General features: G+C 41.3%; 1 protein-coding gene across 5 annotated transcripts; it reads left to right on the top strand.

Annotated features, from left to right (window-relative positions):
* trpc2a (transient receptor potential cation channel subfamily C member 2a) lies at window positions 1–22,369 on the top strand. 5 transcript variants are annotated; one of them, XM_041233184.1, is made up of 17 exons: window positions 1–11; window positions 991–1,214; window positions 1,528–1,633; window positions 2,304–2,464; window positions 3,120–4,850; window positions 7,530–8,231; window positions 8,551–8,751; window positions 10,350–10,514; window positions 12,718–12,892; window positions 13,652–13,852; window positions 15,325–15,487; window positions 17,425–17,517; window positions 17,843–18,035; window positions 19,216–19,343; window positions 19,897–19,969; window positions 20,165–20,297; window positions 20,822–22,369. In XM_041233184.1, exons 5-17 carry the CDS (start codon window positions 4,836–4,838, stop codon window positions 21,226–21,228), a joined length of 2,649 nt encoding a protein of 882 aa, XP_041089118.1. In that variant the 5' UTR covers window positions 1–11; window positions 991–1,214; window positions 1,528–1,633; window positions 2,304–2,464; window positions 3,120–4,835; the 3' UTR covers window positions 21,229–22,369. The 5 variants fall into 5 exon arrangements, with proteins under 5 accessions (XP_041089118.1, XP_041089121.1, XP_041089120.1 ...); XM_041233187.1 differs by lacking the exon at window positions 1–11 and having other exon boundaries at window positions 217–1,214; window positions 1,528–1,618; window positions 2,307–2,464; XM_041233186.1 differs by lacking the exon at window positions 1–11 and having other exon boundaries at window positions 217–1,214; window positions 1,528–1,618.
* Window positions 22,370–25,000: the final 2,631 nt, after the last annotated feature.

Below are 25,000 nucleotides of genomic sequence, written 5' to 3'. Positions count from 1 at the left end.
CAGACACAGGGGTACGCTTCTCTCGCAGGGTGCTGTCTGCAATTAAATGATAATCCATAACTGACTTGCACCTTTATGATGTGGGACCCAGCTGTCCAGAAAGCTGCGTACCTGCCGTTTTTACGCATTAAAAAATAGAAATCCAAAATTCCACTAACAACTACATCTCCCAGAACACAATGTGTTCAGTTACTAGGAAACTGTACACAACAAAAACCAACCCAACAAACATTATCCAATCACTGGCTAGCCCTGTTGTCTTTGCAGCCAATCACAGTAAGAATAAGAAAAACTCAAAGCTCCACAGATTGACACGTAAATCCCCCAGTCCAGCTACAAATCCAACTAGAACCGTCATCAGAGGCAGCCGCTAAAAAAGGTGCCTATAATAGTAAGCAAACAGTTTTATAAAGTATTAATGCATGTCCTTATTTTATTTATCTGTGTGGCTTTATAATGAAGTTTTAACATATTCACTGAGTAAGAATTTACTGTTAAAATATAAGTAATGTAATTTGCAGAGTCAGTGTGATACCTCAAAAAAAATGCGCTGAGCCAATAAAGAACCTTGTAGAACACACGCGTGGTGGTACAGTAGCTCAAAGTACATTGCAGTTCAAATGAAAGGCTATTTTTTAATGCCTACCTAATTACCATTAAAGATTGTACATTATTTATTGAGATTACTCATGACATTTAAGGTAATAGTTGCATTTTACCTCCTGTGGAGCGTTGAGGGGAGCTATTTAAGTAGTAATCAACAGTATGCAAATAACTGGCTGATGCTAGCAAGCATATTGCAGCATGCCTACAAGTTAGAGTACAGATTATGCATTGAGGTCTGTTCACCCATTCTGTATGTTGGAAACTTATGTACCCCAAATTACTTAGTTTTATCCCTGTAAAGTAAGCATACTGAACTCCCCTGGGTGGTAAAAACGCTCCCAATATTAAGACTAAAATGAGAATTTAAGCCTCCCCCTGTTGCAGTGGATGTTCCGCAGAGCCAGTCCAGGCTAGACTGCAGCTTGTGGACCGTAGTTCATGTGTGCGGTTCAGAGACGGAGTCTGTCTCAGCCGATCGGCCCGCATGGTGATTTCAGCGTCGCGGTCCAAGAGACACCCACCTGCATGGCCCTCTACGGACACTGCCTCCTGCGGTGAGGGAGGGCACCTTGAAGGGACAGAGCAAACAGCAAAAGAAAGCCACACAGGTTTGTTTTGCAAGTTTGATCATATGCAGTAGCACTATAAAGAAAAACTATGTGATAGAGTTCGCCAAACATTTAAACAAGAAGACTGTACATGATGATTATGTTTTTTGATAAATAGTGCATCATGTGAGTTAGACTGATGTATTGTTAAACTAAAATATCTGAGTTATTAATGCTTACAATGTTAAGCTTGATGTTACTGCTACCAGGCTATGTGGGAATATTCAAGTCTGCAGCGGTATCACGTAGGGCTCTTGCTTGAGGGTTTAAGTGGTATCCAGGAAACAGTTTCATTAAGCTCTCTAACTTCCAGATCCAGAAAGCAGGGTTGCTGATGTCACTCCTGCTGTGGCAACCAGAAAGAGACCAATCAAGCGAAGATGTCCCTGGGGCTCTGGAGGAAGGTCCTCACTTATTAGGTTCCTTGAAAGACTTTTGAAATCCAGCCTTCTTGCATGTCTGATTGTTTGTGCTTTTTGTTCTTGCAAGGTTCTAGAACAAGGCACAGTATATAATGGGCTCAGTAATATTTTAAAATTTCCACCAAAGGTTACAGTTGTAATACAAGATGCACCGCTTTAGGTCTGCTTGATCACAGAGACCCATTCTATGTATTCCCCTTTCATACCAGGTCACGCTATTAGTTTGATGGATTATGTTTGAAAGGGCAGAGTTGTGATGAAATGCTTGATGGCAGTTGAAATGCGATTTCTAATTGTAGGTTCTGAAACCTTTGTAAATCATGTTGACATCATTAACCAAATCACAGCATTGTATTTCCTTCAGAAGAGGATCTGTTTTGTGTGTAGTGCTTTTGACACTACAGCTGGCAGTGCTCTTATAGTGCATTTAACCCACTAGAACTACAACAACCAATCATATGAACTTATAGTAAAGCAGGTCCAGGACCCTTGAGTGGATTGTGATCTCATACTATAGAACCTCAACCATACTGTGGAAATGTATTTCTGTCCACAGTGATATAGCTTCAGAAGGTGGTCCAAGTTTCAACTCACAACAACAACAGGCTTGTTTTTGACTCTTTCCTTTGAGTTTAGATACTATACAGTGCAATATTTCTGTCTCTAGCAGGTCTACTCAGTCCAGGAGCTCTGGATCAACTAAGAGGCAGATGACTGTGTCTGGTAAGGGAACATCTTTGCCCCCTAGTATCAGTGAGACCCCAGAACTCCCAATTGAGGGTGATGTGGAGACCGGACTTCCTGAAAGCTGTTGTCCCATTTGTGGAGGTGAGATAACATGGTGTTGCTTCTTTTAATAATTCTCTCCGTTGACAAGCCCAACTAATATTCAACTTGGCAGATTCAGTTTTAAAACTGGGGTGGAATTCAAGCTTAATTAACCCTCCAATCATCCTATTATGCTGATTAATCTACATGTAATGTTTTTGTACACAAGTACTCCAGGGAAATGCAGCACAGGATCAAGAATCTGATTCTATTAACCCCAGTTTGTTTATTTATTTATTTTTAAATGTGTTGGGTGTAAACTTGGGGTTTTGCAGGCTACAAAGGGACTTGTGGGTCAAAAACATTTAACCAGACTGTTCACCCTCCATTAGTCCAGTTGTTTGACTTTGTACTGTGATTGCCAATCTTCTGTTTGTGTTCAAAGCAATAAGTGATGAAAAAACTCCAATTGTAACATTTTTTACAGTAAGTGGAAACCTCTCTGAAGTTTGCAAGCCACATGATCTCCTTGTGTTGTAAATCTCATCATGTGGTTAAAGCTGTTCACTAGGTTGTTTGCTAGCATGACTGGAAAATATTTACTGATTACAAATGTTTACAGTTCCATACGGTGAGAGTTACTGTGATAATGTGAGTAACTATTACAAACAGACTTATGTGTACTAAGTCTCTTTGTCCCTCTCTCCCTCTGCAGAGTGCTTCAGCCTGGATTACCTACCTGTCCACGCCTCTTCCTGTCAGGGTGACGAGTTTGCGGTCCCCCTTGATGTCGAAAGCAGCTATGGGCCTCCGCAAAGTCCACTGCGTAGCTCCCCTGAGAAGTTGCCCTGCCCACTGTGTGGCTTCCAATACCCCCTTTCTGAGATTGAGCTCCACGCCAGCAACTGCGGAGAACTAACCCACCCCAGCGGGATCTGGGTAGACTGAAACGAGGCCTGAAAGCGCAAGATGACCTTTGGCAGTCAAACAAAACTCAGACGCGTCTTTTGTGGGACTGCAGTGGTGTAAACACTGGCTACAGCAGCAGTGGCATACAAGAAATTGAGAGAGACTCGTGGAATATATTCCAGAATAAAAATAATAAAAAACATCAGCTGTTTTGATGTAGCCTGTTTGCAGTAGCATTTACTGCATTTATTATTATTCATATGATTTCAATAGGAAAAGCATATACTGCATTTGATCATTCATGATAAATCATGTTATCCCTTGAAGAATATAAGGGAGGCCAATATAACTGTTTTGAGTTTCTCAGTATCTAGGTCATATCTTCATATACAGTAGAAGAAGAAGAAAAAAGTTGAATTTGATACTGCTGGTTTCGTCAGCAACAGCAGTAACCTGGAAGGGAATTTTTGTTCTTGTTCATTTGAAACACTTTATGTTGAGTCCTCTGCAGTAAACCCAGACACGAAGGGTGATGCTGCTGAATGTTCTGCAAATTGCTCTTGTGTTTCCAGAACATTAAATGTGGCAGTTAATGCAGTAGTTGGCTTGAAGAAAGAGTAGCATGATCTGCTGTTAGAATTAAACTTGCATTGTGTAAAAACTTACCCTCTTCTTTCAGTGATCTTAAATACTGGATGTGGGGTTTGATGTCGGAGTGAGCTGGGCTTAATTGAAAGAGTTTCTATGTCAAAATTATGAAATGTCACTATATAACACATTGCCTTCTCTGAGCATTAGTGCAACTGTCCACTTTACTAAATGCCTTTCTGGAGATAGGGTGTTGTCTTCACTCTCAATGTATTAAGTTACGCAGATCTACCAAGAGATGGCACTAGAGAGCACGAAGTACAAAAGTTCCAGGTTACAAGAAACACAGCATCTTTCATAACATCTCAGGGTCTTACTGCATGAAGTAGGTGCAGACATCTTTAAACACAATCCATACAGGCAGAGCTGGCTCGTCTTGAAAAGGGAGCATCGTGCATTGAAAATGGGCTGACAATCAGATGCAATAACAAGAACCTAAATCTTCACTAACACATTTGGAACCTTAATTGGAATGGTTACTTGTGAAACAGTTGTTTCCCTCTGGGCAGTTCTCTTGTTAGTTTTCCTTTGTTATTAATTCCAGGCTCTGGAGAGATGAGCAGGCAGCAGGTGTGCTTCTCTGTTCAGTTACTCCAGAGCAGAGAGGAGCACAAGACTTACCTGTTATTGGACCAGGGAACATACTGATCTATGATTGGGGAAAACGTTCTCAACAATTTAGTCTTTTATTAAAATTTGTATTCTTATTATTTAATTATTACAGTTTTGGTGGTGCTGTCTGATACGTGGGCATTTTATTGAGATGTGACCATGAGATGGTGGTTTTTTGGAGTTCCTGAGAATCCCTGTTTTGGGCTAAAAACTTTTTCACATCATCTGATTTCTTTGCCTCTTCTGCAGGCAACCAGAAAGCATGGAGAACCTTACGGTGAGAAGTACCTTATATCTGACCTATCTGACTTTTAACTGCTGAATTTTATACATGCTGCTCTAGGGAGGAAAATGGATTTAAAGGATGCCCTGCCTGAGGTGTTCTGTAATGCATGTCTGTGAAAACGCTGCATTCTACTGCTTGAACCGCTGGTTTCCATTGCACTCGTAAGATACAGTGTCTTGAGGCTCATCTATTTTTTTACTACTAGTTTATGGGCTAAAAGGTTCTCGATTTTTATTTTAAAATCGTACAGTGGTATTCAAAATGCATTGAAGAGAATCAAGCAACGGTGTCTTGAATATGGCCTGATGGCCTGTTTTCTCGATAGACTGACACTTGCGCTCCATTTATGTTTCTATAGGATTGTTTATTTCATAGCAGACGCCCTTATCCAGGGCGACTTGCAGTGGTTACAGAGTATCGCATTATAAAATATCACATTACAGAACATTATAATGCAGTTATGAAAGTACAATAAGACCAAATTTAAGTAAGAGCAAAATAAAGAATACAGTAAATTATAAGAGCGAGTTTGATTAAGAGCAGTTAAAACTTGTAATAAATATTTGCTTATATGAGTAAAATCCAGTAAGAACACATAGTAAGTATGATACATGGATGAGATTGAATTCCCAATAAGAGCAAATACAAAAAACATGAGTACAGTTACCTATGAGTAAATCAGATACAAGATACAGTTCTAGTTAGGAGCGGTAGTTGAATGCGGCAAAGTATGGAGCAGTTCAGTGCAGGTACATGCTGATGCAAGAAGTGGTACAGTTGGATGCCACGTATGGTTGAGAGTTGTGAGGTTTTGGAGATGCTGTCTGTTCAGGTGTGTATTGAGGAGGTGCTGAAAGGTGTTCAGGGACTGAGCAGTCCTGATCTCCTTGGGGAGGTCGTTGACAGTAAATAAAGGGGTATTGCCCAGTTTGTAGTAGCTTGTGATATGATCTAATCATTAAGGAAAGACTGCCCTGATGACTGGGAACTAACACTTTCAATGACAATTATAATGATAATTTAAAATTATAGGGTTTCCATCTTAGGTTGAGGCAAAGACTGATTCAATTGAAATGCCTGCAGCTTTTTTTTAATACTCAGTTTGAGGAACGATTTCAAAGCACAATTACAAATCAAAATATTCATATTAAGGCAGCCTAAATAAGTTTCTGTTATGGATCGTTACCGGATTCACCGATAACATATAGTACAAGGGATTGAAGGCCGGCTGGCAGAAAAGTATAGCCCAAAACTGTTACCTGTTACCAAAATTCCCTTTTATTTGTCACAGCCTGCTTAGTAGAGTACCATTGTAATTTGCTTGTAATTGACCAGTTCAGTTTGGTGTTGTTTTGGAGGCTGGCTGCAAACACATTTTTCACAACTGTTTTCCCATATGAAGACCAGCACCATGGAAATTGTCTTAGACAATTGGTGTGACTGCTGATTTAATACAGTACATTACCTCTGTTTCTATCTTTAGTTCAACCTTTAAGATATATCAACTGGATCAATTCAAAATAACTACCATGGTAAAAATATGGATTATTCAGTTCCCTCTGCCAGGCGTTTTTGCTTTATAGATTTCATAAATAGGGTTTTTCATATAGACTTTAATAGGACCTGTATCTAATATTGAGGTAGTTCAGGTTTGCCCAAAGGTTCAAGAAGGTGTAAATCCACTCGGTTATTTATATTTCACGGAACTAGTGCAGTTAGGCCTTGAATTGTGATAAAGATAAATGACTTAATGGTGCAGCAGCGATCACGTGATCAGGTTTGGTGAGCCAGTGGTTAAAGAAAAGGCCTTGATACCAGGTGGTCCCTGGTTCAAATCTTGGCTCAGCCTCTGACTTACTGTGTGTGACCTTGGGCAAGTCACTTAACCTCCTTGTGCTTTGTCTTTTGGGTGAGACGTTGTTGTAAGTGACTATGCAGCTGATTCATAGTTCACGCACCCTAGTCTCTGCAAGTCACCTTGGATAAAGGTGTCTGCTAAATAAACAAACAAATAAGATAAGTGCATATAAAAATAGTTTGAAACATACAAATATACGCTAACACTAAATTTAAAAACTGAGCACCGCCCGCCCCTCCCCCCTCCAGCTTCTGTTATTCAGAGGCAAACCTTTAATTTCTTCATTCGCCATTTCGACAACAAAGCGTTGTATAGAGAAAGCTGTAATGAAAGAAATGTTCCGAAACCCCTCTGCTGTTTGTGAGGTACTCCCAATCTCCAGGGTCACTTGACAAGTGTAAGTTCGTATTATTATTATTATTATTATTATTATTATTATTATTATTATTATTATTATTAAAACTGACTGATAACCTGCCTGGAATGGTTAGTAACCTTATAACCTTCAAAGACCAAAGAGTGAAAGGTTCAGCAAAGCTTTATCTGACTAAAAATATCACATTTACAAAACCATCCAAGTTGAAATAATGGGCTCAGCTGCATAAAGATGTAAAATATCCTATAAAAATGTGGGGCTAAGTTATCCAATTCATATTTAATAAATCACCTCTCTGATTGTTTATTAGATTTCTTGCTAGTGACATCTCTTCCTACAAGTTTATTAATAACTAAAATGACAAGTCAATATCTTTATATTGTTAGGATCTCTAACTTCTAAACTTTCTTAACCCTCCACCCCACGCTCTTTCCAGCAAGCGCAATGGCGGGAAATTATGAACAAGAAGATGCGTTTCCCGCCGACTCTGATTGCGGCAATCCAGGCAGCGAACGTGTTGCAGGTGTCCAGGCTGCTGGCGGTGAGCGACGGGATCCTGCGGCAGCTGGACGAATCGGAGGACCGCTTGTGGAGGGAGTCCTTGAATCTAGCCATCCGGCTGGGCAACGAGGACATAATAGTTGTCCTCCTGGATTGTGTCAAGTTCGATTTCCGTCAGATCCATGAGGCCTTGCTGGTGGCCGTGGACACCAACCAGCCCACTGTGGTCAAGCGTCTCCTGGACAGGCTGGACCTTGAGAAAGGGGTTGGCAACAACAAGGTGGACATCCGTTCCTTCTCCCTGGCCATCTTTGATCACTCCATCGACAACTCGCATTTTGCCCCCGGGGTCACCCCGCTCACACTGGCCTGCCAGAAAGACCTGTACGAGATTGTAGAAATGCTGACCAAGAAGGGTCACGTCATCCCCCGGCCCCACAAGGTCTCCTGCACCTGCCTGGAGTGCCGCAACGGGCGCCAGTATGACCTGCTGAAGTTCTCCCTCTCCCGCATCAACACCTTCCGGGGCATCGCCAGCCGCTCCTACCTTTCCATCGGCAGCGAGGACGCCATGCTCAGCGCCTTCCGCCTCAGCCGTGAGCTCAAGAGGCTCTCCAAGAAGGAGCCCGAGTTCAAGGTTAGAGCAGCCTTGTGGCACCAGCCTTGTCTGTGTTACCGACCTTTCATGTTCGTCCTGCATATATTGGTGTGTGTGTGTGTGTGCGCGTTGGGGCCATCCTTTATATATCATAACCCAAACATTCATGCATTTTCTCGATGTAAAGTGATCAACTAGTGTAGAATGAGTAAAATAAACATAAACAATTAAGCATTAATGGTTAGCGCAGTGGCCATTTATTATAGATTACTTACAATGGTGGCAGTTCACTAAGCCAAAGGCTGTTTATCTGTGTCTGTGTGTCTCCCTATCTCCCTGTGGTGGATATGCCCCTCAGCCTCAGTACTTGAGCTTGGAGGACCTGTGCCAGGAGTTTGCGGTGGAGCTGCTGGGAATGTGCAGGAACCAGAGTGAAGTGACGACGATTCTGAACGACTGCGGAGACGACAGCGAAGAGGAAATGGACCAGCAGAACTTCGAAGAGGGGATCCCCAACTTGGCTCGGCTGAGACTCGCTGTCAATCACAACCAGAAACGGGTATCCCCTTAGAGATTTCTTCTGTTCCAACACATGCCACCCTGTATGCCTCAGAAACAGGCAATCCTCTCCCTTGAGATCCCTGCACCTGCTGTATCTCACAAAATAGTTGCCAGGATCAGAGGTTTTACTCCTTTTGCCAACAACATCAATCTCTTAGCAGGCATACGCTTTTACCTTAATAAAACTACTACTACTACTAATAATAATAATAATCTTTATTTTTTATAGCGCAATTCATACAGCACATCTCAAAGCGCTTTACAGTTTAAAACAATACGCAGTGATAAAAAAAAAAATTGTCACAACAACATTTACCCACACAAGGGACACGAAGCAGGTTACACATTAAAACAAGGACACACAACAAGTTTAACCCAGAAACAGAGGACACACAGCACCAGTACGATACAACACATAAACAGCCAGCCCTACACAGACTCAAATAAAAAAAACACAAAACATGTGTTTTTAGGTGCTTTTTGAAAATATCAACAGTATTTGAATCTTTTATTTTCTGTGGGAGAGCATTACAGAGCTTGGGTGCATAGCAACTGAAGGCCCTATCTCCCATAGACCCGAAGCCTAGATTTTGGCACCGTTAAGAGCCCAGCATCTGCAGATCTCAGGTTTCGCACCTAAGAATATACAGTTAACAAATCAGAGATATAGCTAGGAGCCAGACCATTCAAGGCCATATATGTTAACAGTAGTAATTTAAACTCAATCCTGAACTTAACAGGGAGCCAATGCAGAGATGCCAGGACAGGTGGAATATGTACAAAAGATTTATACCTTGTTAGGACTTGAGCAGCCGAGTTCTGAACATATTGTAGCCTATTAATAACACGTTTAGAGGCTCCAGCAAACAATGCATTACAGTAGTCGAGTCGGGAGGAGACATAGGCATGCACGAATCTCTCTGCATCATGTAGAGAGAGAATAGGTCTTCAGTGAGCTATGTTACGCAGATGGAAAAAAGACGCCTTTGTAACATTTCGAGCATGAGCTTCGAAAGTTAGATGAGGATCAAAAATAACACCAAGATTTCTCATTCGGAACTCGCTTTAATTTCAAGCTCATCAATAGCCAAGCTGAAGTTCCCCGCATTACTCAACTGACACGGAGAACCCAGCAGCATAACCTCTGTCTTATTGCAATTTAACGGCAGAAAAATTGTGTTTATTTGTGAAAATAATGTAATTGTGTATATTTAATGAACTGTAATATATTATGAAAGCAATGACACAACAGGATGTTCAAATGTAGTCCAATGTCTGCATGCCTAGGGCCATAAAACAGCCTTGGCCTGCAGATTATTATGAACCATAATCGTCGTGTGTAATTGTACTTCTAAAATAGCACTCCCCACCCCACCAAAGTGAATTGGATGACAAGTGAATGAAGCAGAAAGGTTCTAAAAGTTCCAATCTGTGCTGGTATGGCAACATATTTGCACAGGTTGAAACACCTGTTAGACAATGAGATTGCTCCCTCTATTCTTACCATTTCATAACGGGTGATGCTGTCATGTCTTGAAATGGAGTATGAAAGCTTGGGCCCCAGTCTCACCCCTCTCTTTCTGTCTTGTTCTTCAGTTTGTGGCCCACCCCATCTGTCAGCAGGTGCTCTCATCGATTTGGTGCGGCAATCTGTCTGGCTGGCGGGGCAGCAAGACAGTGTGGAAGCTCTTCGTCTCGATTGGGATCTTCATCACCATGCCTGTGCTCTGTCTCATCTACTGGCTAGCTCCCAAATCCAGGGTAGGCTGTGCTGCTTCTAACAGCAGAACAGCAGTTCCTTAAACCTTTCCACCCGTGTTTAAGAAACTGCTCCTTTTTGCTCAATTTGTTTTCTCTTAGAAAAAAAAAAAGATGTTATTTTTTTCCTTTTCTGTTTTGTTAAGCATGTACTTAGGTGTTCACATTTCTGCTTTTTTTGTTTTGTTTGTGAGAGTGTCCTCTGTTTTTACGTTGTGTGGTTCCCCACTTTCACCATCTTGTAGTGTGTTTAATGTGTGTATACATTTTGGACACACCGACACAAACGGGAAGGGCTCCTTCTCCCCCAGATTAGCGCATGGATAAAGTCAGCTTGTTATCCTCCTCGAGAACAACAAAAAGACCTTGCAGCCATAAGGAACAGCAGTCCTCTGCCATGTCTCCCCCGAGGAGACGGTCCTGCAAGTCTATGCATTCCCACGGCAGCAGAGAGAGATGCGCCTGCGAAACCAACTGAAGCCACAGCGTAGATTCCAGCCTGCGCTGCTTAGCTGCCTCTTTCCCAGATCATAATCCAGTGCCAAGGGGAATTTGAAGACCTAAAACAGGCTCAACCTCCACAGCCTGTAGCCCCTGCAGCAGTCCCTGGTACCACAACACCCACAATCAGCAGTAGTACTCCGCAGATGTGGACGATGACGTTATTGACTCCGCACCCGACGATGACGAGTATACAGAGGGCCCTTCACCTGTATACATCTATGCTTATGCTGTTTTGGGGAGGTTTTCATCATCTCTTAATGTCAATACCCAGACCAAAACAGAGGAGAAGCATTTCCTCAGCATCTTTGATACAAAGGATAAAAAACACTTTCAAAGATCCCCCTTCCATGAGGTGGTCTAGAGGCCCGTTGGGCCTATATGGGAGAAATCGTCTGTTTACACCAATGCTGATGCTGTTCTGAGAACGATTTTTTCCTCTCTCAATGTCAATACCCAGGCCAAAACAGAGGAGGACGATTTCCTTATCATCATCGATGCAGAGGATAAAAAAAATTTCAAAAAGCCTTTGAAAAGTTCCCCTTTTACAAGGCGGTCTAGAAGCCCGTTGAGGCTAAATGGTAGAAATCTGCCTCCTCTGTGCCATATCTCCCTGCAATAGATACATTTTACAGGGTGCCAGTAAGCAACAAAGATTACCCATTTAAATGCCCTAAACTGAATACCATCCTGGCTACACCAGCTGTGGGTGCACCATTCAGGTTCTCCACACCACATCATACCTACAGACATATGGAGAGAAACTGTCCTTCTATTTCTAATTCATTATCATACCTCAGCCATCTGCTTCACAAGGGTCTTTCCCTATCTTCCATCAAGGTTCACATCGCTTGCAATTGCCAACTTGCTACTTGGCTGGGAAGGTCGCCCTGTAGGTTTCCACTCTATGGTGTCTCTCTGTCTGGTTTAACCATCTAACACAAGAACATAAAAGATTCAAGAACGACGAAAGGCCATTCAGCCTACCTGTGCTTACATGCCTTGGTGCCAGCGTGATCTGTTGGCACTAAGGTCCCTAAGGAAGCACATCAAGCCTGGTATTCAACAATCTATGGGACCACTGTTCTAACCCATGGATACATGTGAAGAGAAATCTTTCATTTGGAAAACAGTATTGTTAGAGTTAACGACCTCAGCAAGAGGGCTTACAAACCTGATGCAAACCTGTCTCCAAACTTCAAATTGCACATCCTGCATTGAGTTCTGTTACAGCCTGGAAAAGAAACCACCTCCAGGATCCATCAAAGCCAACATGGTAAGGGGAATGACTACTGCTGAGGCAAAACTAAAATCTGTCCCAATACAGGACATCTGCAACATTGCTACCTGGGCCTCCTTCGAGTCCTTTTAAGCATTATAATTTGCATGTGTCTTGCTCTCTGCCTACTTTTGCACACTATGTTGTATCTGTGACTTCCTCTACTAATGTCTAACCTACCACCCATACTTTGGCATAGCTCACTTTGAGTGTGGAGTTCATCATACAAGGTAAGAATACGAAGATGACCTGCAATAGGGTTTCCTTGTAGGATGATGAACTCTGCACACCTATATTCCACCCGCTTTCCCCCTTTTTTCTTTACTGTCTTCTTTGAAATTTGAACAAATTATAGAAACCATATTACAGGTAATCTTCGTATTCTGCTGCCCTAACCCAACCATTTCACCGCTGTTTTTCCATAAGATCGGAAAGATCCTGAAGATCCCGGTGATAAAGTTCCTGCTACACTCTGCCTCCTATCTGTGGTTCCTGATCTTTTTGCTTGCGGAGTCCATCATCATGGAGAGTAACCGGAAACACTTCTCCTCACGCAACCAGAGCATCCTTCAGAACTCCTTCCACATGGTGTGGGTGGTGGGTACGTATGATCTGCAGCACTGCCTCTCTAGAGTCACAAGCTAGTGCGAGGTCGTGCTGAGACTCCGAGTGTGTGCGCTTGCCTTGGGTGTTCTGTGGCCTGTCAACTATTTAGAGCTAGCTTACAGCTAAACAGCTAGGGGGATTTGATTGTGCTAGTCCCATACTTGGGCACTATCTGTGTGGATTTGCATGGACTGCTTGGGTGTGCATTGGCTTGTGATGAATCAGTTCTGGGAGGGCGCAATACTAAAGTACGACCCTACATTTTTATGGGGTTTGCTTGTCCGATCCGTAGGAAGAACAGGGCGAAATCGGGTTAGGACTGCAGAAATGTCTCTTTAATATTCAGATACTGTTAGGGAAACACACATGGGTTGGTTAAGATTGGTTGTTGAGTGTGCTTGCCACTCTGATGCCCACCTAAGTGGCATGACTTTTGGACCGATATATAATTGGTATGAGCAGAGCTGGAAGATGGTGGAGAGAGGCAGCAGAGAAGAATGTGTGTGCAGGACAGTAAGATCTTCTTGCACAACATGGTCCCCCCATAGTGACATGCTCAGGGATGTGTGCAATCTTTTTTTTCTTGAATATAAATGTATAACTTTTTTTTAACCAAGACATCCGGTTAAACTCTTCAACATGGGTGTCTTCAATTGAATAATAATATTTTTTTAAACAAAGACCCATTCAACGGGGTAGAACCTGCGTCAGCCTCCCCCTCCCCTCTCTTTTATATGTTTTTTTTGTGCCCCAGGCTTCTTCTGGCATGAGTGTAAGGAGGTGTGGATTGAGGGTCTGCGTAACTATCTGCTGGACTGGTGGAACTTCCTGGACATCATGACCCTCAGCATGTACCTCGCCTCCTTCAGTCTGCGCGTGCTCGTCGCCCTCAAGGGCTACTTCTACTGTCTGGAGTCAGAAACCACACTGGAGTGCATCTACTTCACACAAACTGGTAAGGAGGCTCCCTTGGGTGCTTATTATACAAGCTGCATGGTCACAGATTTGGGAACAGATCTGAAAGAATCAGTTGGAGACAAAAGTATTGGCACCCAACATTTAATAGAAGATCATTCAAGAAAACATGTTAATACAAGCATTTAGTGAACATTAGCCACAAATTAATATCACAAAGACCAAAACTTCTGATTGTTTAACAAACAATCTTTATAAAAAACAAAACAAAAGCACTATCAAGTCAAATGAATGCAGCCATGAATCAAAACGTTCTACGAAGTACAGTTGTATAGTCTGCTCGTAGTCTGATTGGCAGACAGTTTATCTTCCAACATGTCAGTGTTCCAAAACATACGGCTAAGTCAACTCTGGAATTCTTGAAGAAAACTAAGATAAACTTTCTGGGAATGGCTTTCACAATCACCAGACCTTAATTCAATAAAAGTGCTTTAGACTGATCCGAAGAAAACTGTTGCCAAGCATTGTGTATTCAGTCTGTCTGAGTCGAAGGAAATATGCAAGACAGAATGGGCCCAGATATCACCAACAAGATGTAATATACTGGTTTAGAATTATCATAAATGTCTGAAAGCCATAATAAAAGCAAACGGAGGGCACACGAAATACTAAAAAGCAGGGGGGCCAATACTTTTGTCATGAACGAATACTTTCAGTTTGTTTTTTGATAAAAAGTATTTAGAACATAAGAACATAAGAAAGTTTACAAACGAGAGGAGGCCATTCGGCCCATCTTGCTCGTTTGGTTGTTAGTAGCTTATTGATCCCAAAATCTCATCAAGCAGCTTCTTGAAGGATCCCAGGGTGTCAGCTTCAACAACATTACTGGGGAGTTGATTCCAGACCCTCACAATTCTCTGTGTAAAAAAGTGTCTCCTATTTTCTGTTCTGAATGCCCCTTTTTCTAAACTCCATTTGTGACCCCTGGTCCTTGTTTCTTTTTTCAGGCTGAAAAAGTCCCTTGGGTCGACACTGTCAATACCTTTTAGAATTTTGAATGCTTGAATTAGGTCGCCACGTAGTCTTCTTTGTTCAATTACTAAAAATTGTGTGTTTTGCTTTGTGTTTTATTAAAAAGTGGCTAAAGTTTACTAAATGCTTGTCATTAATCTGTTACCTTGAATTATGGTATGATAAGCACAGGGTGCCAATACTTTTGCCTGCGACCTAAAAGAGTAAATTGTGGGGTTCTGAAAAATATAGCGTTACACGTCCCCGCGTGTTGCTACAACTCAATAATGTACCTGCAATTTTAATTTTTTATCGTTTACTGACAACGTTTTACACTTATAACCTTAAAATCTGTTTAAAGCTTTTTTTCAAAATGGCCGCTTATATACCTTGGCTGTTACTTACTCCTTAACTATGGGGAACATTGGGGTGGATATGCAGCTGGTCATTGGTTATCCCAGCCTGAGTAATAACTGAACATCGTCTACCCTCCCCACTCAGAGCGAGAGGGGTGGCGTCAGGAGGATCCCCAGATCATTGCAGAGGTACTCTTTGCTGTGACGAGCATGCTCAGTTTCACGCGGATGGCGTACATCCTACCCGCCCACGAGTCTCTGGGAACAATGCAGATCTGCATCGGGAAGATGATTGACGACATGATGAGGTAAACAGTGGGGGAGGGAGTGTAAGATGATTGACACGATGAGGTAACCTGTGGGGAAGGGAGTGTAAGATGATTGACATGATGAGGTAACATGTGGGGGAGGAAGTGTGGTCGCCATATGGGTCGCATTAATCTCGGAAATCCCTTTTGTTTTTTTTTGTTTTTTTAGTAAATTGACTGCTGGTTTTCCTTTCAGACAGTTGTGTCCTACTGGTCAGAATTAAGATTAGTGAAGGTAAGGTATATTTGCATTAGGGGTGTGACAGCCCTCTGTGATTAAAGCATGTATACAGACTTGCTCTTTTGGTTTGATTGGTTTCTTAACAACCATAAAAATACTTGGTTAAATTATTCACTAATGGCTAAGGATGCCTGTCCAAGTACATAGTGGCTGTATCACAAACTTTGCAGACATTTATTCTTGTTAATGTAGATCACAGGAAACAAAATATCAAGGCCCAGGTATATAATGCAAGGCTGGATCCAGCTATGAGGCATGCGAGACACAGGCCTTGGTTAAAGGCGTACTAATAGTTATTTAGTTAGGCCCTTTCACACGTTGCTTTTCCACAAATAAAAATGCATGTCATCCCTTTTTTGCATTTGAAGTAAGTGCGACACTTGAAGGTTTATTTCAGACAGTGTGTGATTGACACTGCTAGTTGAGTTGAGGGTTGTATCGAGTTCGTAGAGCTGCGGTTTGCAAGGAGCCTCGTAGCTGGCCAATCACATTAGTAGAAGTCAAATGCATATTCATGAGAACAAACCAGAACACAGCCAAACAGCCAATCAAATCGACTGGTCAGGTGAAAAACTCGAGCTGCAACCCTCATTGGTTATAATGTGCTTACACAGCTAAACTCTGCATCTTGTCAACCCGCTTAAGCTAATTTTATTGCTGAATGTGATTTTTAAATTAATATCACAAGCAACTTCATGTACACAAGCACTCTTGTCTTCTCAGTATTTGGATAATGACATCGCTGTTAAAATTCAAATTTGACAGACTAGGATTTAAAACTAAGTATAGTGTCTACAACAAATATTCTGCCATTGCTACATTTCTCATTTTCTTTTAGATTGAATTTGAATGTTGCAAAGAAAAAGCTACTCATTTACACTGTACGAAACCTCACAGGTCCTGCAAATTTAGAACCTCAGGTACTCAAAATTCTATAACAGTATCTTATTTAGAAAAAAAAAAAACTGTTAACTTAAATGTCGTATTTAAATAAGAAACATATAATCGTGCTTTCATATATTTTTTTCTTAGTGAGTGAGTAGGGGGAGGGGGTGTGTGGCACAGGCAATGCCTCGTCATTTTTCAAGGCTGGCTACGGCCCAGTACAATGTCTTTTTTGTCTCTTTCAATGTGATGCATCGATCTGCTGTTTCAGACACTCAATGGGACATTTCCAAGATTATTAACCCTGGCCTCTACCGCATGCTGTTGCAATAAGGCAACAAAATCAGGTTGCAGAGGCACTCCAAAAGATACGCCTTCTAAGCTGAATCGGTATCTCTGCCTCACACCTTAAAGCAATTGCTCTCACCAATTAAAATAACAGACGCAGGGATGGCTCAAGCTAATTTCCTGCCCGAGGGCTACAGTATAAGTAACAATCTTTGCTTTACAGAAACAATTGCATTAGAACTTAACAAACATTTACACATTAATTACACATTTTCAGTTTTTGCTAGTTATAATGTTTGTTGTACATATTGAAAACAAAAAGCATTGATCTTTTACACAATATGTGAATGACGGGGGTGGGGGTGGGGGGTGAAAACGTAAAAATATGTGTAGTTATTTTCAAATTGCCTTTAAAAAAAGACAGGGACTTGTTTTCTCAGAAACAAAGTCTCCCAGTAGTGGGTTAAGGGAATGTCAGCTGTGCTGAGGCTGATGCTGTTTGCCTCTTTATATCTCTTTCCAGGTTCATGTTCATCCTGATGATCATCGGAACAGCTTTCCTCTGCGGAATCAACAATATATATGTGAACTATGTTGTATCCCCACGCCTAGGACAGTATGGCACACCTCTTGTACTCCATCTCACTGACAAAGACCTTAAGATACATTATCCCTTAACTGGGGCATTTGACTGAATTTATTAAGCTTCTTTTCTGAAACACATTTAAAAGGACAACTATGGGGAATTGTAGCTTAATGTAGTATTATGCAAATGACCACGGATCAGCAACTGTTTGTATTTACTGCCTTTGCCTGAAACATTTGTCAGTTATTCATTTTTATTTATTTGCAGTACTGTATTAAGATAGAGACTAGGGCAATGCTAGCGTGATGAAGCTGACACTACAAGGTGCCTCCCTAATTGCCTCCCCGTTTCCTAGGTTCAACGAGACGTTCCCGTTCCTGTTCTGGACCATGTTCGGGTCGGCGGACCAAAGCGCAGTGGACATGCCTGACTATGTGGTGGCTGAGTTTGTGGGGCGGGTGATGTACGGGATATTCACCCTGGTGATCGTCATCGTATTGCTCAACATGCTCATCGCCATGATCACAAACTCCTTCCAGAAGATAGAGGTGAGAGTTGGAGGCGAGGGCTTACTGTGTTAGCCGGTGCCACTTTATCGGGACACCTCGGGAGGAGTTAAAATATCCCGAATAAGCGTCTGTCCCAATTAAACAAGAGGCATTTGAGACGACCTTAGTCACACTTTTTTGTTGCTAAATGAAGAGAAGAATGAAATCACATCACATTATTGTTTTTTGGTTTTCCTAAACAAAATGAATCACTGTTTTTTTTTTTATTATTTCTACGTGAAATAAAAAATAACGAAATTGCATCTTCTTATCACAAGGTCGAGGCACCTGCGATGTTGACACGACAAATTTCTTTTCAGCGGCAGCCTGAGAAACCGCAGGAGACAACTCCTTCCAGAGCTCAACGTGGTTTACCCAATTTAAGCAGGTCACAGCGTAATCGCGCACTCACTGCGCTACATGAACCTGTCTTGCTCTGAAAAGAAATTTAAGCAGAAATCCTGGTTATCAGTATCCCGATTAGGTGGCTCTGACTGTACCACTCAATTAGGTGGAAGCGTTCAGATTGAAGTGTACATGTTCCTTGTTTGGTCCACACTACTTTGTCAGAGTACAACCCAATTCTTATGATCGTAGGGATATTCTGGTTTTACAGGACAACCACGATATATTGCTTTGGTCACCCACGGACAGTTAAATCTTGAACATTTCAAATCAAGCGTGTATTATTTGTGTTTTACTATCGTATCTATGAACCATGAATAAAGCTTGGACCAGCTCACAGACCTAACAAGGATGACCACGGGTATGAAATGCTTTTTAATAATGAACCAGTGAAGAACCTTTAAGAAGTGAAGTGCATCATGCTGACGTTAGAGGTTGGTTACAAAGGATTTTAAATCTCATTTTGAGTTTGTAAAGGGGTTTCTGTGCCCTCTCCTGTGTCTAGGAGAGTAACTACAGGATACCAGGTTTATACAGCAAAGGGCACCTGGCTCCTCTTGCCAACAGGAGACCCACAAGACAACGACTTGCCCGTTCCAAGTTTGGTAGCTTGCAGGTCACCTGTTCCACTGTAATTACTTAACAATATTGCGGCAACTGCAACGCCATGGATGGAGCTGTAATAGTGAATTATGTTAGCATTACTTTGCAGCTGACTTCTCAATATTAGCTTAAACTTGCCTTCCCTGTGTGAGTCATTGATTGTTTCCCGAAGGACGACGCGGATGTGGAGTGGAAGTTTGCACGCTCGAAGCTCTATCTCTGCTACTTCAGGGAGGGCCTCACCCTGCCGGTCCCCTTCAACATCATCCCCACCCCAAAGTCCTTGTTCTACTTGCTAAGGTGAGACACCTGAAAAAAAACATCACTGCACTTGCTGGACTACATAGTGTTCCACAAACCTATAGAGCTGAAGTACTCAAAGACAGTGTAGTGCAGGGGTGTCAGACTCCAGCCCTCGAGGGCCGCAGGGTCTTCTGGTTTTCATTCCAGCTTAAGCTCTCAATAGAATCGATCTAATTATTTGTTGAATTTAACATATTTAATATTTTTCAAGGTCTTTTACAGTTGATGGTTTTAAAATGCACTTGATTCAATGTACACTACCTATGAAACATGTTGAGGCCTGAAGAGAAGTGTTAAATGTGTCCCAGTTAATCAAACAATTAGACCAGTTAAGTAAGTGAGAGCTCGGGTGGAAGGAAAGCCAGAAGACACTGCGGCCCTCCAGGAACTGAGTTTCACACCCCTGGTGTAGTGGTTAAACCTGAGGTATTAGAAAGACAGTGTGGTCTAGTGGTTAAGTTGGGTATAGCTGAAGACTGGGGTGTGGTGTGCTTAGTGATTACAGGAATTGAAAGGTGATGCTCATAAGGATCTATTTTTTCTTCCACAGGGGCATTTTCCGGAAGATCTGCTGTTGTTGTAAAACCAAGCGATTGCCTGACTACCCACCTATTCCCTCAATTGTGAGTTCCCCCAAAGTTCCTCGTCTTCATTCGTACATTTAGTCAACCTTCTTCCACACAGTGGATTTTATCAGTTGTAAGGAACAGATTACTTAATGACTCCTGATGGCTCCTGTGCACATTAAGGGCAAAGGAGACGTCGTCCTTCTTCCCATTAACAACCTCTCCGTTTCTTCTCCTCCTCCTCTCCCACAGTCAAACACAGCACTTCAGGGCAAGGATTTCCCCATGGAGAGCCGTGTGTCTTACAGGCTGCAGGTCATCAAGGCGCTAGTGCAGCGATACATCAAGACAGCCTGCAGGGAGTTCGAGGAGAGCAAGAGGAAAGGTAAAAGAAGGGGCAGGAGAGAGTCGACTACCAGTTTCTTCACATTTGAAATATCTCTGAAGGAACAAAACTATAGAGCAGTCCTGTACTCCATTTAAGTCTGCACCCATGAATGTGTCTATGCTGGACTGAGATGGTCCCTTTAGAACACAACATTATTATACATCATGTACCATCCTCCTTTGCTAAAGCTTTGGGCCAGGTGAAGACAATTATACCTGCAAATCAACATGGTGGCTTTCAGAGATTTACTTTTTTTTTATTTTAAGAAAAATGATTAGAAATTACAATTTGAACTAAACAAGGGCACTAAACCAGGAACTTTTTTAAAAAAAGGGGTGGTTTCACAGATGCCAATTCACAGATCCATGATCAATGCTAATCAGGGTCTGTGAAACCTTAGGAAAAACTTTTATTGTAATCTGATGATAATCACAAAACATAAGCATTTGCAGCAAAGTGCTGTGTTTTTGCAAAAGAAAAATAGCCACAGTTTGTATCTTCACTGCTGACTCTCTCCTCAGATATTGGCAATCGGATTACAGAGCTGAACAAAGTGGTCGGGCGACTCCACTCCGAAATGAAGCAAATCCGCAAGAAACTCACCCAGGGCGCTTCCATCTCCGGAGAGGAAGAGGGTTCTAGCATACTGGGCAAGTACATCCTTGGGGCCAAGACCAACTTCCGGACCTTCGACCAAGACTCCCTGGCATCTGAAGGGTCTGTAAAAGTCACTGTGCACCAGAGAGAGAGAGGGGAGGAGGGTGAGGGCGAGGGCGAAGGCAAGGGGGAAGGCCAGTGTGTGGAAGAGGAAGGGTGTGAGAAGCAGGTAACCTCCCCCACTGACAGCAAGTCCTCTGAAGACACGGATACAGGGTTTGGATCGCAGACGGGAGAAGACTTGACTGAGGGAGGCGAGGACGTGAATTAGAAAATCACTTGGGAGGGGGTGGAGATACTCCATAATTGAAAAAAAATGGAAAGTAGTACTATTAGTTTCAAAAAATACCAATAGAAGGTAATATAGGATTCTGTATGATACAAGCTGATACCCACTCCAGGAGAGGTCAGAAGAATCAACATGTTTCTTGCACAGCACCCGAGAGTCCTTTTGCACTTCCATCTGATACTATCTTATTCAAGCCATCCGAGATACAATAATACAATCCGATACAATAAAATTACAGATGGCTGTATCACATCAATATCAGGGTCAACTATATATTAAGTGCATAGAGTTTAAGATCCTGTATCTAATCTTCGAAGTAGTTCCCAAAAATCGATTGCCTGAATGTATAGTAGTAATATTTTAGCATTTGTGTTGGAATTGCGCATACCTGCACCACACGTTGTTTGAGTTTGAGAGAGCCTGTTAAAACTGTACTGGAGAGATTCTATTTTTTCTTGTAAAGAAACCTAGTCTGCTGCTTTCTATTACAAAGCTGCTGGGACATAAACTCTAGAAACTTAAAGACATTTAATTAATTGCTACTTCTAGTGCAACAAAAACAGGTCCACCCCTAGGTAACCTGGCACTGCATTAGTAAAATCGTATCTCAGTTCTTCAAATCTGGAGTTATTAATTTCTCGTTTTGTAACTTGTGCAGGTTTTCACTGTTAAAAAGCTTTGAACAAATTGTGGGCTACTCACCATTCATCTCTTTTCTACTATTTTATATGAATGTATAATTCAGCTCAGTGAAAAAATAAGAATACCCTACGTGTAAAAATTTATTAATTAAATGTGGACTACAGGGAAAAAAACAAAAACTACACACTGTTGTTTGGGTTAATTTAGATACAACCGTGCTTCTTCTACAATGTTTGTTTTTCAAAGGCTCCCACAATATCGTAATAAATCACTCCCCTTTAAGAGTGACATCATGAAATCTGTTAACTGTGCAATGGGTAGCAGGAACTTTGATAACAAATGCAATCATTTTCAATGTATTCTTTGCTTCTTACCAGCAGCTGGCCAAATGTGGCTGGGATGGAGATACTTAAAGAGTAAGCAGCAGGATTCTGAAAAATACAGCGTTACACGTCCCCACGTGTTGCTACAACTGTTTAAATAGCACACCTGTAATTTCTCTTTTCATTGTTAACATCCTGACGACTTTTTACACTTAAAACTTTAAAATGTGTTGCAAAGCTCTTTTCAAAATGGCCGCTCTAGTACACTGGGATTTGAGATCTGTCCTCTGAATCACTGTAGAAAGAGCAATAAATAGAAAACATAACAAGAGCTCTGGCTTTTCTGTTCCGTACCACATCGTGGATCGTTATTGCTGTGTTACCTGTTTGACAATGTTGACAATAGTCCTTGTACTTTTTGAAAAGATCTTTGAAATAGACTTTAAATGTAAAAAGCTGTCAGGATGTTAACAATGAAAAGAGAAATGAAGTACTTTATTTAAACAGCTGTTGAAACACGTGGGGACATGTTCGCATCCCCGCTGCTTGCTCATTAAGCAGGGCGTTTGGGTTCGGTTTTGTTTCTTTGGCGGGGCTGTACTTGTTTAATCACTGATGCAAACTGATTGTAACACTTCTGCGTCTTTGCACTGTTCAGCTGCTACCCTCTTGCAATAAAACGGTTATGCCAAACTTGATCTCTTTCTTTGGATCCATAAAGTAACTATTCCGTTTTATAAGCTGTAGGTGTGCTTCATTAATTTTGTTTTATTACCAAATACCTAGTTAACAGCCTGCAGGAGCGTGAACAGCACATCTCTAAATCAGTCATTTCTTCTTCCCCACCCCCTTTCGTTGTGTTCATCCGATTTAATAATACTTTCCATGAGGAAGTAGCTCCAGAAAGCTGCATTTCCTTAGGGACAGTTTACACTCTTATCCAATGGTGTCCTCCAATTCAACTTGTGCTACTTGTCTGAATGCAACACAGTCATTGTCAACATCTCATTATCTTGAACAGTTGTTTTTTTTTTTTTGTTAAATTAACATGGTGGCTCTGTGCTCCCATTCCCTTGCGCTCGTGTATTCAGGTTCCAGCATGCCCAGCGCAAGCTGTTTGTGGCAGGTTACGCTTACCTAAAGGGTTCCCTCAGGCCCTTATTAACAATCATTATCTGGCACAGAGCTGTATGCCTCACAGGTAACGCATCACAAACACAAATAAGCACACTAGGGAAGACCATTTCATTAGATTAAATTACAGTTGATATGCAGGAGTTGGCATTACTTATGTTTTAAGACTTTTCTTCTCAACTATACATACAAATGTATGTGATAAATTAATTAACAAAAAAAACAAGATAGTAAATATATTCCTTTCTCACGTCAGGGCTCATTAGTTTACACTTCTGATTTATTTCCAATCCTGAATGGCTGTGTAGCAACTATCAAGACTGGTAACCACGTCCATTTGTTCTGAATTTATTTACAATGAAATGGCAAGGAACCATTATGAAATGATACTAAGCAAGATAAATCACAGACATGCAAGGGACACACCAGTAAACTGCAATATTACTGCATTAGTTGTCACAAGGGATAGTATATAAACTCTTTCAACTGCAGTGAAAAGTAGGCCGACATTTCAAGAACAAGATATATTTACAATGTGTGTTTGTTTGTTTTTCAAATTGGGTTATTTGTAATACTGAATTTAAAAAGTGGCTCTGTGGTTTAACAGGATGTGCTAGTAGACTGTTTAGTGACACAGACCAACATTCATTCACAAAACATTGAAAGCATTAGTCTACCAAAACATTTGCCTTTAAAATGGTTTTAGTTCGTGAATAAATTAATTTGTGATTTTTTAAGTTTTGTACTACTGTAGAATTGTTACATTTCAAGTTTTATATAAACAGGCAGTAACAATTATTTTTATTTTTATTTTTTTAAGTAGTCGTGGCACTTACACTGCAGACTTTTTGATTAAGTAATGCAACAGCAGTATTGAAAACACCTATAATGATACTGCATTCAAAAGTTACAGTCTCCAAAATACTGCAGTGTATTTAGTATAGTGCAGTGTGTGTTTAATAAACAGTAACACAATAATGTTAGGACAACAATCCTGTGTTTTTTGTCTTTTTTAAATGAGTTCAGGATCAAAGCCTAAAGTGTAACAACTTTTGACAACTGAGTGAAAGGTTATGAATATAAACAGACTTAAATGAGTCTTAAAAAATGAGCATCATTTTTTTTGCCTTTGCAGTACGTCTTTTTAAACTCTGAGTTTGATTGTCAAAAAATAACTTGAATAAAGCAGCACACAACCTGGCCTGTGAAAGGAATAAAGGCATAGTTTTGAAATGAGACATTCTTAACATGTACACTGAATTCTGGAATATCAAATTTACAAAACACCCAGAGGTTTACAACAAACACATTATGGTACTTACAAATGCATTACACATTCAGCTGATATACTTTCAACACAATCACATTTGTTTTGTATTCACACATGCTGGGATGTAACCCAGCTGAGGAATGAAACCAATCACCATTTACAGAGTCCTCAAATCTGCAGTGAGTGCTGTTGCATTGGAAGGATTTTGTTTGCTGCGCAGAGTTGCTTCTGTGAACATTATTTGTTGTTGTGTCTTATAACTGGTGACATTTCCACCATTCAAAACCAGAAGCTGGCTTACTGTTCTTAAAGGGAAAACTCTCCAAACTAAATCTAAAAATTGCCACTGTCAATATTACCCGCTATTTGGTTCTTAATTGCACAT

Source organism: Polyodon spathula, chromosome 30, assembly GCF_017654505.1.
Source record: "Polyodon spathula isolate WHYD16114869_AA chromosome 30, ASM1765450v1, whole genome shotgun sequence".
Taxonomy (NCBI): Eukaryota; Metazoa; Chordata; class Actinopteri; order Acipenseriformes; family Polyodontidae; genus Polyodon; species Polyodon spathula.
Note: the sequence above shows the minus strand (reverse complement) of the source record. Positions and strands in the feature narration are given on the sequence as shown.